Source organism: Halichoerus grypus, chromosome 5 (genome assembly GCF_964656455.1).
Source record: "Halichoerus grypus chromosome 5, mHalGry1.hap1.1, whole genome shotgun sequence".
Lineage (NCBI taxonomy): Eukaryota > Metazoa > Chordata > Mammalia > Carnivora > Phocidae > Halichoerus > Halichoerus grypus.
This window is the reverse complement of record NC_135716.1, coordinates 86264220-86277611: the sequence shown is the minus strand read 5'-3', so window position 1 is coordinate 86277611 and position 13392 is coordinate 86264220. Positions and strand designations below refer to the sequence as shown.

Genomic DNA, 13392 nt, shown 5'->3' with positions numbered 1-13392 from the left:
CCCCTTCCGCCAACCCTCTCCTTCTCAAAAAAAAAAAAAAAGGAATATTCAATTCTTCTACAGAAAGTAAGAGAAATAAGAGAGAAGAAACTAATCGTAGATAATAGGTAATAAAATAAAGGATAATAAGCTTCTGAGATATGTTAACAGAAATTACTTAATTTAATTAACTTAATTACATACTTAGAGTATGTGTGGTAAACATAGATCCAGGAAGGGCCAAGAACCATGTTGAATATTCATGAGGTACATGAGGTGCCCAGTATTCAAGTCTTAAATCAGCCATCCATTGGTGAGACCTACTGTGGCCCAATATGTCCTCTGCCTGCCACACACAGGGAAATCCATAGCTATTCTGCAGGTTATTAGTGATCGAGTGAGCATAAATTAGCTTCAGGCACCTTCCATCTGCTAAGCCTCCTCACTCCTGCTCAGCTGTAATCCTTTTAATTGCAGCACCGGTAGGGAAGACTGGATGCAGCAGATTGAGCCACGACAGATTGTGTAATTCAAGGCTGGACACTGTCGTGCTTCCGCCATCACTGCACCCTCGTCTCAGTGTGTTAACCTCTCCCATCACTTTCCCCTTCCTCCTTGTTGTATGTGTTCAATGGATTCAATTAACTGTGTGATTTGATATATTTGTCTTCATGTGGCCCATGAGCCTTTGTGTTCAGTGAACTCTGGGGTTGCTTGTCCGGTGATAGAGTGGGAAGCCATGATTACAGCGAAGTAATTTCTTACCACAGCAACTATATTATAGAAGAGGTCTGGAAACAAGGGGCGGGGCCGGGGGGGGGCTGGTGAGACACAACATGGCGTTGTGACCATCCAGATACCCTCCAAGGCAGATGGGATCCTGACTCTAGGGAGCATATCCAGTTCCTGCAATAAGGCAACCTTTAGAGTGAAACAGCATCCCGACCGAATAATGGCAGCCACTGAGGTCACCTGCCTCCATGCTCCTCCCCAACTTTCTGACTGTAGTTTGGCTTCCTGTATAGGTTTGCCTGCAGGAAGCTAATGAGTGAATCAGTTACACTTCTCATTGGAAATTAAGAGCATGATCTAGAACCAGACTATTCAGGTTAGGATCTTAACTTCACCATTTACTAATAGTGAAACCTTGGAGAACTTCCTTACTCTCTGGACCTCGTTTTCTTTATCAGTAGCATTAGGAGGAAAAGAATACCTTCTGTGTCAGGGTTATGTGGATAACATGTATTAATATTTACGAAGCAGTTAGCACTAGGCCTGGCACTCACTAAATGCTACTACCTATTAATGATAACAATATTATTAGGGTTTATGCATTTGTCCCTTCAGAGTCTGGTCAGTGGGACCTAAGTCCTCAGAGCCCACCACCCCCAGCCTACCAACAAAATGAAATTTCTGAGCCTACAGAGCCAAGAACCAGGCTGGAATGTGGTGAGCCAGGGCCCAGGAGGTCATCCTGATGACCCGAGTGGCCACCAACCCTTCATTTCCTTTTCTATGGCTTTGCAATGCAATCAGACGGAGTGTAACAATAATCTCTCAAACATTTAACACAAAAACCAAGTAGCAAAGGAAGAGAGGAAGGGAAAAAGATCAATCAAAGAAACAGAAACCCGAAATCAAAACCTGGCTGAGGAAACCTTACTCATAAGCTCAAAGTTTACTCCTGAGCAGGGGCCCTGATGGGCTGGGGAGGACCTGCTGCCTTAACAAAGTTTGCAAGATCAGGAAACACCTAACTTTTTACTCATCCAGATGTCTGAGAGGGACTGTGAGATTCAGAACCAAATAACAAACCGGCCAAATTTAAAAGTTTGCTGATGTCCAGAGTCAGTTGTACCAAAACTTTTGGAAGACGATTTAGCAATAACTATCAAAATTACTGAAAAAGGTACTCCAAGTTCTATGCATAAGGATAATAAATTGCAGCAATGTTTTTAGTGGTAAAAATCAGGAAAATACCTAAATATCCATTAAAATGAATCTGAGTAAATAAGAAACATCCATTAAATGAAAAACTGTTGCATCCTTTAATAAGAATGAGGCAGATTGAGACAGAAGAAGTTTATATAGAGTTTATATAGAATGAGAGAGAGAGATTAACTGGGACAAAGCCCAAATATATATTTCTTATTGTACATCACAATACCACAGCTAGCCATACCCTAAAGAGCTGAATCTTAGAGAAACTTGAGACCAGGCAGAGGAGATTAGACTCAAAAGAATAAAGCCTAGAGATCTGGGTTGATTCTGGGCAAGTTGAGAGGGACCTTTATGGATGCAAGCTGGATTGAAGGGGGCAGAGAGTGAGAAACTGAAACCAGTTAAGAGGCTGTTACAAGCCATAGAGGGCCCTGGTGGCAGCAGGCCTGAAGAAGATACTGGAAAAAAAGATGGTGATGGCAGGAGGCATGGAAACCTCCGGTTTCTCCAAATTTGAGGGGGGCATTTGGGCGGAATTTTGATACCTCTCTTTGATTTAATTGTTAAAGAAAAGAATGAATAATAGTTCCCATCTACTGAATACCTACTATGTACCATTTCAAATCTTCAGAGCAACCCCACAAAGTAAATAATATCCTTATTTTACAAAGCCAGAAACTGATGTTTATGTGGCTTCAATAACTTGGCATTCTCTGATACACGATGGTGCTCCTGAATCCTACAATATTTGTCTAAAATTGTCACAGCACAAATAATATGAGGATCTTAATACATTTGACATACTCATTTAATAAAACCATACAGTATTGATGATGGAAAGGACCCCATCCTGTCCAATTTTCTCATTATATTTTCCTCTGGTTTCGGGACAAAACTTGACGCCAGTTTCCATTCCCCACCAGATCCCTAAGTGGTGTAGATGTTCCTAAGAGGCCTGTCCTTTGGGCCATCTCTCTCTCTTTTTTTTTAAATTAACATATAATGTATTATGTTTCAGGGGTACAGGTCTGTGATTCATCAGTCTTACACAGTTCACAGCGCTCACCATAGCACATACCCTCCCCAATGTCTATCACCCAGCCACCCCATCCCTCCCACCCCCCACCAATCCAGCAACCCTCAGTTTGTTTCCTGAGTGGGCCATCTCTTTATAAGCTCTCCTCAGGACCTCCCAAGTGTTTCTCTAGCTCCTAAGGGCAGATGGGAGAATCCAGCTGGGTCTCTAGATCTACATCCAGATCCACATGCCCAGCTGCCTGAAGGACACGGCTACTTGCTCCTGCCTACTACAGCTCCGACCCCATGGGGCTTGACATGCACCCCTCAGCGGCGCCCCCTCCCAGGCTGCCTGTTCCTGTGAAGGTGGCATGATCCTCCTAGTCACTCAGGCAGGAAGGTCTCGAGATATCTTTGATTACTTTTTATCACTACAACCTCCTCTGTCCCTTCCTCCGTCCAGGCTCAGGCAATCTTCTACAGGCAAAAATGACAAAACTTTCCCTCCGCTCCATTGCCGTGGCCGGTTTCCTAGTTCTCATCCTCAGCACCCTTCATCTGCTATGTCCATGTGGCCTCTGGTCTCCTGCCTTGGGCGCTGCTCACCTCTCACTCCTTTTGTACTTTCACCCCAGACTGACCTTCTTTACACACAGCTCTGATTCTGTGACCCAGCTGCTTAAGGCACTACCCTCTGTTGGCTTCGCTCCCTTTCCTTGTTCTCTTTTATCCTCATTTCCTGAACTTTCCTTCACTCCACATAGAAAACCATTCTACTATGTTTAAAGTATCTTTTTGTTTCTATGCATGATTACAAAATATATTAATGTATTTAAATTTACATAAATAGTATTGTTTTCCATCAAATTCCATTTGTTATCTTATTTCCCTCAGAACTATGTTTTTAAGATATGTCCTTGTTATGTGTCCATTTAATCCACTGCCTCTTCCTGCTGCAGAGTCCTCTATGGAGTGAATCCCCCACACTTTCTCCATCTACTCTCCCAGTGACAAATGCCCACATTGTTTCTAATGTCCCATCATCCTTGTCATGTGCCCTGATAGACCTATGTGAGAATTTTTTAATAAATATTCAAAAACAGAATTGTTGGTTCCCAGCATGTGTAGCCCTAATTGGCCTAAGAAGCACCAGGCTGCTCTTCAGAATGGCTGCCCTAGTCCACACCCCACCAGTAGGGCACTAACCATCAGAGCCATCCATCCTGGCTAACCCTTGGCATTATTCAGCTTTCCAATATTTCCCAGAGTATCCAGAGTAAAGTGACATCTCCTATTGCTTTAATATGCCTTTCTGTGATATAAATATTTATTTATTTATTTATATTTTTTTGAGAGAGAGAGAGCGTGCATGTGCACAAGTTGCGGGGGGGGGGGAGCAGAGGGAGGGAGAATCTTAAGCAGGCTCCATGCCCAGTGTGAGCCTGACACAGGGCTCCATCTCATGACCCTGAGGTTATGACCTGAGCCAAAGTCAAGAGTCAGACACTTAACCAACTGAGCCACCCAGGTGCCCCTGATTACTAATATTTCTGAGCATCTCTACACATATTTTACTTTGTTCTTCGTAATTTTCTCTGTTGTAGTGGTTTTCAGTTCCAGGTTGTAACCCATTAGCAGGTGGTAAAATTGATTTAGAAAACAGGAACCAGAAACGCCTGGGTGGCGCACTCGGTTAAGCATCTGCCTTCGGCTCAGGTCCTGATCCCAGGGTCCTGGGATCGAGCCCTGCATCGGGCTCCCTGCTCAGCGGGGAGCCTGCTTCTCCCTCTGCCTGCCGCTCCCCCTGCTTGTGCTCTCTCTCTCTGAAGAAAAAAAAAGCCCTTCCTCCCTCCCAGGGTTATTGTGAAATTGAATGAGAGGTGAGTGAAAGATGAGCAATAAGGCATCTAGGAACCTGGACCTGGATATTATTACTGCCTGAGCCACACAGTCTAGAAGCTGGTCGTGTATTTACAATTATTCATCAATTTTTATGTGTGTCATGATTGTGACTGGATATGGTTGTAACTTGGACTTACATCAATTCATATTAATTGATTACTTTTTGTCACTAATATTTACATTCTCGATGTTAATGATACTATTAATACTGATTTATGACCACATGTAAGGCTCTGTTCCAACCATTTTGTGTGGACCGTATGGTCTCTTTTCATCCTCACAATATTCCTGCTTTGGGTGCAGTTATGATCCTGCTTTACACATGAGGAAATGGAGATCCCAGTCTTTTCTCTTTGGAGCCTTCCCCTGGTTAGGGGTAAGGAGCCCTTGTCCTACCCACAAAGGGCCTCAGGCTTCAACCCCAGTTCAAAGCAGCAAGAACCCTGGACTTCGCTCTTTATCCCCTTTCTCTCCTCTGCCATCCTCCGTCCTCTTCCCAGCTCTCCTTATGTACACTTTACTGTCTGCTCCTGATCCCCCTATCATATCCCCCAAAAATCTGATTAGCAGGGCTAAATCTGAGGTCTTTGGGGATATAAAGAGAGACATTCCTCCCCAGATCATCTGCATTCAGCAACAGATTGGGGGTGCTGGTGGGACTATAGCTCAGGGACCTCTTTTCTCAGTTACTATCACCAGGAACAGGTTTTCCAGATACTCTGCTCATGGGCAGTTTCTTGCTCCCATGTTTCAAGACACCCCCCAAGGACCCTGAAAGTTCTTTGCAGAGGTCCAGTTCAGACCTGCTCTTGATCTCCAAACGGCAAGGACCCCAAGAGCTGGAGCATCTTGTCCCCAACTTTCTCATGTAAGAGCCAAAGGGCAGGCCTCTCATCAAGCATTTCCTGACCACCTGTGGCGTGCCTGGGTGCTGATGCCACAGGGCTGAACGAGAGAGAAAACAAGATGATCTTCACCCTGAGCAATGCTGCTGGCCTACTGCTGAGGGTAAAGGAAGGGGTGTAAGTATAGGAAGAGGGAGAGGCAAGGAGGAGGGCCCAAGGAGATGAGGGTGAAGAGGAGAAAGGGAAGGGGGTGCTACATAGAGCTGGATCTTGAAGAATGAGCAGGAGTTCTTGGGGCTACAAAAAAGGGGAAGACAGACAAAGTTCTAGATAGAAGAAATGGATTGTGTGAAGCCATTGTATACTTGGGGATTGCAGATGTTCTATGGGGCTACAACTTACTTGTTTGGCTGGCAGAGTGTCTGAAAGCTGGGAAGGCTCTGAGAAATGCCGGGAACTAGATGTATGTTAATTCTTATTGGGATCTTTTAAATTTAATAACTGTTAATAGAGTAGCTAAAATTAACTGAATGTTTATTCTGGACCAGACACTGTGCTAGGTTCCTTATAGGAACTGTCACTTTTAATATTTCCAAAATGCTATTAGCAGGATGCTATTGTCCCCAGTTTACAAATTGGAAAAGCGAGGCCTACAGAGATTTACCTGCTGAAGTCAAATACCTGTTATTGGGGTAAGGCCATCAAATTTGGGTTCATCTAACTACAGAGTCCCTACTAGTTATTAACCTCCATTGCTCTGAACTACCATGCAAAAGAAGGTAGACTTTAACCTGAAGGGAATGGGAAGGAGGTGGAAAAAAATTAAAACATGAGAGTGACAGGCTCAAAAAAATGCTTTTCAAAAAAGATAGCTCTCACACAGAGTGGAAGCTTAGTGGCAGGGCAGAGTCTAGCCTGAATGCTTAATCCTCCAGATCAGAGTGGGTCGGGGCTCAGTTAACACAGGGACCCTGGATGGACAGAGAAAGGGTGATGGTATTGAAAAGTCAGAAAGTGGATTTGATAACATGAAATCTGGACAAAGGGCCAGAGGAAGGAACTTCTGCCCTGAACAGACTGGAGGGTGAAGGTATCTTTCAGCAAGATAGGGAATATGGAAGGGGGAAAATAGCTTTGGGAAGCAAGATGATGCACTTTTAGAAATGAGTGTGAAGCGCTTATTACCTATCCAGAAGGACTTGGCCACCCAGCAGTTAGAAATATTGGTGTACAACTCAAGACAGGGGGCTCAGCAGAAGATACCAATTTGGGAGCACTTGGGGGAGGCAGAGATATGGCAAGCAGGGAATCCATGATCTCCTTTGAGTTTCAGGGAAGAAAAAGCCAAGGTCAGCATGAATGAACCCAGGATCGGTGGGCCTGGCAGAGAAAGAGGAGGAGAACATGAGAAGGTTGAGATGGGGATGTGCAGAAGGATAAGAATGACCAGGAGAGGGTGTGAACCCAGAGGCCAAGTCCTCTTCCAAGGAAGCAAAGGTAATGTCAACAGGGCCATACCACAGAGCTTACCTCTACGCAGGCACACACACCCACTACCTTAAGGCAGATTTAAATCTGAACAAAAACTTCACTTCTTAAAAATCCCAGGTTGAGGGGCACCTGGGTGGCTCAGTTGGTTAAATGCCTGCCTTTGGCTCAGGCCATGATCCCAGGGTCCTCCATCATGCTTCCCACTAAGCAGGGAGCTGGCTTCTCCCTCTCCCTCTGCCTCTCCCCCTGCTTGTGCTCTGTCAAATAAATGAATAAAATCTTAAAAAAAAAACAAAAACAAATAACAACGCAGGTTCAAGGTAGACTTTTCCTACAACCCAGCTGGTCATGTAGAAGCTAATTATTACAGGAAGAGCATTTACTTACCTTGTCCTTAACTATCTTTTAACTCTCACCTAAGAGTAGACAATTAAGGGGCGCCTGGGTTAAGTGTCTGCCTTGGGCTCAGGTCTTGATCCCAGGGTCCTGGGACCTGGCCCCACGTGGAGCTCCCTACTCAGTGGGAAGCCTGCTTCTCCCTCCCCCTTCTCCCCCTCCCCCACCCCACTTGTGTTCCTTCTCTGTGTCTCTCCGTCAAATAAATAAATAAAATCTTAAAAAAAAGAGTAGACAATTAAGTATAGAAATTATTAAATATGAAAATTTACATTTTAAGTTGTTATTTTGTATTGATGTGCGCAGTTTGTGCTGGTCTCCTAACCAAAGATTTGAAAGATTGCTGGGAGGGGAGGCTTTTACAGTAAAAGGAACACAAGATTTTCTTCTATTCCTGACTATCAACAGTGCCACTAAATTTCCCTTTGAGGTTCAGACAGGGAGACCTCCTGGAGGTTAGAGGCGCTCAGACTGGTAAATTAAGGCAGTGTGATACTGGGGGCAAACACAGAATGTAGAGGACTGACACCTGTAACCAACATCACAGGTTCCAGGGGCTGTTCAGCCGCTCCTGGGCCTGAGATGTTGAACAAGCCACACCCGAGAGCCTCAGACTGAACCTCAGAAAGCCCTGTTATGTCCCTGAAAGGTTTGCCATAGATGGATGTGATGATGGGTGCAAAGGTGGTGCCCCCCACACCTCTAAAAGTTACTTCTTAACTCAGAGAGTACAGACCCAGGACCATGGATCTATCCTGCATTGAGGGCCTAAGCAGGGAATAACGGTCTGACTAGAAAGCTGGGGGCATGCTCTGGAGATTGCTGTGACCCTGGAGAAGAGGCCACAGTCCCTACAAAAAATACACTGGTCTCCTGCTGACACATTTCAGGAGAGGCAAGAGGAGCTTTAAAAAACTAAATTTCCTGGGGGCGCCTGGGTGGCTCAGTTGTTAAGCATCTGCCTTTGGGTCAGGTCATGATCCCGGGGTCCTGGGATGGAGCCCCGCATTGAGCCCTGCTCTCCCACTCCCCCTGCTTGTGTTCCCTCTCTGTCAAATAAATAAAATCTTTAAAACAAAAAACTATGTTTCCTTCCTTTCCTCTTCTTTACCTTGTGAATTCTTACTGGAATGTTTTTAACCTGTCACTGTGCTGGGACAAAACAGAAAACCTAAGTCTTGGCCTATTCCAGGGCAAGTGAGTGACTAAATTTAAAAAGAGGTGTCATATATATAAGACCTGTAGAGCCTCTGCGTCTGAGCTCTGTGGAGGGGACTCTGCAGGACTCCGTCCCATGCCACCAAGAGGGCTTGCACTTCCACTTCCCAAATGGTACAGGAATCATCCCTAAGGCCCATACCCTCATTAATAGTGGGGAACTTCATCTCCCACAGAAGGACCATGTTCTGCCTCTTTATTCTCTCTGCCCAAGAACTTCCCTTCAGAAGCCCCACGTCTGTCCTTTCTCTGGGTAACCTCTCAGACACCCGAAAAGAGTTCCCATGAGTCTGAAGAGAACAGGTAACAAGTCTGGACAGAGAATCCAGACACCAGTCGAAGCTTTGAGAGACCTTCACAGAACACACGGGAGTCTCACTACTATGGATCTATGCTAAGAAAGGCCCAAAGAAGGCCCAGCGCACTCAAGTCGCCGTTGGTCAGTCACATTCGTGCCTCCCCCGCCATCACAAGTTAGGCTTAGAAGTAGAGCATGGGGAGTTACCCTAAGCCTAAAAATGGGGGAATTAGGTATAGGCAAAGCTCGGGAATCCCGAACTTGACCCGGCAGAGGCCGGGCGATACGAAGGTGGCGGTTTCCCTCCGCAGCCCGAGCGCCGCGCCTCTCGGGGCCACTTCCGGCGGGGGTGTGGAGGTCGCCCGCGCGCGGCGATGGCCGCGCCGCTTCCCGTGGCCTGAACAGCCCGCCCGGACCTGCCCTGGACGGCGAGTCCCGAGCGTCCCCTAGGGACTCCTCGCGGGCCCCCTCTCGAGCCCGAAAGCCCCTCCCCTTCTTACAGATTACAACCCCCGGTCGCAGTAGAGCGCGTAAAGACGCCCCCCCGGCCCCCCCACTCCGAAGGGCCCGAAGAGTAAAGCGAGCGGGCACCGCCGTCTCCCAGGAGCACAACTGGGGGTCCCGGCCGCCCCGGAGTAGGAAGCCAGCAAACAGGGTATCCTCCACCCGGCGCGTGGTCTTTACGCTGCCTGTCGGCGGCGCCCGGCTCGACCCCGCCCGAACGTCCCACCCTCCCGCGATAGGGGAGCGTCCGCCGGGAAGGAGAGGACGACTAAGTGGCACAGCTTCTTCCGAGTGCTGTCGTGGGTGGCTCTGAAAAGAGCCTTTGGATGGATAGGATGGAAGGTCGAGCCGGACGCGCACTTTAAGCCCGCTCCCCGCGGATGCGGCGGGCCAGCTGGATGTCCTTGGGCATGATGGTGACGCGCTTGGCGTGGATGGCGCACAGGTTCGTGTCCTCGAACAGCCCCACCAGGTAGGCCTCGCTCGCCTCCTGCAGCGCCATCACGGCCGAGCTCTGGAAGCGCAGGTCCGTCTTGAAGTCCTGCGCGATCTCGCGCACCAGCCGCTGGAACGGCAGCTTGCGGATCAGCAGCTCGGTGGACTTCTGGTAGCGCCGGATCTCGCGCAGGGCCACGGTGCCCGGCCGGTAGCGGTGCGGCTTCTTCACGCCGCCCGTGGCCGGCGCGCTCTTGCGGGCCGCCTTGGTGGCCAGCTGCTTGCGCGGGGCCTTGCCACCGGTCGACTTGCGGGCGGTCTGCTTCGTGCGAGCCATAGCGAACCAAAACACCAGCTCACCAGCGCAGCGGCAGCGAGAGTAACGCGGCCGCCGCCCGCCGCACCAGTCTTTATAGGCACCGTCTTTTTCCGATTGGGCGGGACAATAATTGAAAGTCCCGCGCTGGCTGTCCATTGGCTATGACGTCACCCGCCCTGCCGCCACCCATTGGCTGGGGCAGAATCCTCCCTATCCCCGCCCACCCGCCTCGCTCAGTCCGCTTTCCAGTTTGCCAACAGTCTTCTCCCTACCTTGTTTTTCCTTTCTTTTCGGCCGGCGGGGGAGGCCCACTTGGGCTCATAACCGTGTCAGAATGTTGTTCCTCCTCGGCCCTTCGCCCCCGTAGAACACCGCTCCGCACCCCCTTCCTTCCCACGCTGTCTCCCCAATTCAACCTCAAACTTGCGTTTGCTCCCCGTCCCCCAAAACGCCTTGTGACCTTTCAGGAGCCCCCTCGTCCGTCTGACGTTTTTCCCGCCTGCCGGTGGTTTTCAGATTGGAAAGTTGTGTCTCACCCACCGCCCACCGCCTCTCGAGCGCAAGATCCCGCCTCCAGAAACCCAAGTGAGGACCTGGACCGCCGCTGCGAGGGCCGTCCCTCACTTTTACTGCACTGAGACAGCCGACTCAGTTAAGCCAAGGACCACGTCCGCCCCTGCCGACTGGGGGCGCACGTGTGTGCGGGGCAAAGGCCTCGGGAACGCGGCGAGCTGCGCACTCGGCACCGGCACCCACTCCCGAGACAGAAGTCGGGGACCGCCTGACAGTACTCGGGACCCAATCGACCCCGTGGCTGCACCCAAGAGGTTCGGCTCCTCTACCAAACAAAATGAAGATGGTCGAGCGCTCAGGGTTCGAGAGGCGAGCAACGGGGGAGGCACAACCCCCTCGCCTCGCCTCCGTGTCTCCGGGGGGGGGGGGGGGGCTCAGCATACTACTTGGCAAAGGCGGAACGGAAAAGACTGGCTACTGTTAACAACTCTTTTATTTGAGCAAGTGGGTGGCTCTTAAAAGAGCCTTTGATTTCACAGTTGTCCCCTTCGAGACCAGGGCTGGCGGGGCTTCCCGACGCCGGCCTCACTTGCCCTTTGCCTTGTGGTGACTCTCCGTCTTCTTGGGGAGCAACACGGCCTGAATGTTGGGCAGAACGCCGCCCTGGGCGATGGTGACTTTGCCCAACAGCTTGTTCAGCTCCTCGTCGTTGCGGATGGCCAGCTGGAGGTGGCGGGGGATGATGCGCGTCTTCTTGTTGTCTCGGGCCGCGTTCCCCGCCAGCTCCAGGATTTCCGCCGTCAGGTACTCCAGCACCGCCGCCATGTACACCGGCGCGCCGGCCCCCACCCGCTCGGCGTAGTTGCCCTTGCGCAGCAGGCGGTGCACTCGGCCCACCGGGAACTGCAGGCCGGCGCGGGACGAGCGCGACTTGGCCTTGGCGCGGGCCTTGCCTCCTTGCTTGCCACGACCAGACATGACAGCGACGCGACGCTCGCGGCCAACACCTCCCGCTTGACGACCGAGAAAGTCGCCGCAAAGCGCCCCGCTTCACCCTTTTATAGGCAGAACCCGGATTGTCTACGGAGCACTTCGATTGGCTCAAGCAGATCTTTGTCCTGACGGCCAATAGGGCGGCTCGGCCAGAATCCGCTCATTTACATAATCTCGTCCCCCGCGCAGGAGCGCCGCCGAAAAATCGCGAATCACGACGCGGCGTAACCAGAGCCTTAATTTGCCTACGGCCTCTTTAAGGACCGAGGCGCTTCCGGTAGCCTGGGCCTTACTGTGCTGCGTGCTTTTCTGGTCCGCGCTTGTCTGTCGCTCGCGCTTCCCGCTATGCCCGAGCCGGCAAAATCCGCTCCCGCGCCCAAGAAGGGCTCCAAGAAAGCGGTCACCAAAGCCCAGAAGAAGGACGGCAAGAAGCGCAAGCGCAGCCGCAAGGAGAGTTACTCCATCTACGTGTACAAGGTGCTCAAGCAGGTGCACCCCGACACCGGCATCTCGTCCAAGGCCATGGGCATCATGAACTCCTTCGTCAACGACATCTTCGAGCGCATCGCCGGCGAGGCCTCCCGCCTGGCGCATTACAACAAGCGCTCGACCATCACGTCCCGGGAGATCCAGACGGCCGTGCGCCTGCTGCTGCCCGGCGAGCTGGCCAAGCACGCCGTGTCCGAGGGCACCAAGGCGGTCACCAAGTACACCAGCTCCAAGTGAGTCCCTGCGGGGACACGGCGCTCGAGCACGGGTCGCCGGTCGCTTCACTCCAAAGGCTCTTTTCAGAGCCACCCACCCTCTCGGTGAAAGAAGCTGTTTTCTCTCTATTAAAAATTCTTTCTCTTTTAATACCACTTAGTTTCATTTTCTTAGTCGATGTCAGCATTTTCCTTTGGAGGATAAGAAAGGAACCCAAGATGGGACCTGATTCTTTAGCATAGTGGAGAGCTAGGTAGAGTACGTGTATTCATTCTGAAAAGTAACAGCTCTAACAGTGAAACGGTTAATGACGCGTGGCAGTCAACGCAAGTCTCAAGATTGTAGAGATTAGTGTTAGAGTGTTTACTGTAAAGCAATTAGATTGGATCTGTACTTTGTAATTGCATTTTTCTTGCTCTGGAAGATTCATGTTTGTAAAAATGCAAAGCAATACTTTTGAATCCATGCCCGTCTCCTATTAGTAAACCTTTCCCGTGTACCTCGATATCTTGATTCTGTCGTTGACGTAATTTCTAGTTTACATACCTCTCCTGTCCCAGTTTGGTATTCTTTTCAGGTACATGGAATCAGTATGTACTTACTGGTCAAACTGGAGACGTTAAATTGTCAGAATAAGATAATAAAAAGGCCACTTATTTACAATAAACCGTTTTTGCTCAGATGTTGAGAATTTACACAATTCTCCATAGTTGTAGTTTTGCTATTTTACAATCTGGATAAGGAAGGAAGCAGGAAAGAGGGTTTATAGATGCTCAGGGATTTCCAGATCCTGGGCCTGCTAATCAGAAAATGTCCAGAAACTTACATTGTTAAAA

The 13392-nt window shown here is 49.6% G+C and overlaps 3 protein-coding genes across 3 annotated transcripts; 1 reads left to right on the top strand and 2 right to left on the bottom strand.

Annotated features, from left to right (window-relative positions):
* Positions 1-9921: 9921 nt before the first annotated feature.
* Positions 9922-10370, bottom strand: LOC118539653 (histone H3). The gene has a single exon (XM_036098401.2). The coding sequence runs from the start codon at positions 10361-10363 to the stop codon at positions 9953-9955; it is 411 nt and encodes a 136-aa protein (XP_035954294.1). The 5' UTR covers positions 10364-10370; the 3' UTR covers positions 9922-9952.
* A 963-nt stretch (positions 10371-11333) lies between these two features.
* LOC118539646 (histone H2A type 2-A) lies at positions 11334-11926 on the bottom strand. Its single transcript, XM_036098392.2, has one exon. The coding sequence runs from the start codon at positions 11834-11836 to the stop codon at positions 11444-11446; it is 393 nt and encodes a 130-aa protein (XP_035954285.1). The 5' UTR covers positions 11837-11926; the 3' UTR covers positions 11334-11443.
* Positions 11927-12063: 137 nt separating this feature from the next.
* Positions 12064-13061, top strand: LOC118539649 (histone H2B type 2-E). The gene has a single exon (XM_036098396.2). The coding sequence runs from the start codon at positions 12197-12199 to the stop codon at positions 12575-12577; it is 381 nt and encodes a 126-aa protein (XP_035954289.1). The 5' UTR covers positions 12064-12196; the 3' UTR covers positions 12578-13061.
* The last annotated feature ends 331 nt before the right edge of the window (positions 13062-13392 follow it).

Excerpts from the sequence above, each read along its gene's own strand:
- LOC118539653 (XM_036098401.2), bottom strand. The coding sequence starts at position 10,363 with ATGGCTCGCACGAAGCAGACCGCCCGCAAGTCGACCGGTGGCAAGGCC.
- LOC118539646 (XM_036098392.2), bottom strand. The coding sequence starts at position 11,836 with ATGTCTGGTCGTGGCAAGCAAGGAGGCAAGGCCCGCGCCAAGGCCAAG.
- LOC118539649 (XM_036098396.2), top strand. The coding sequence starts at position 12,197 with ATGCCCGAGCCGGCAAAATCCGCTCCCGCGCCCAAGAAGGGCTCCAAG.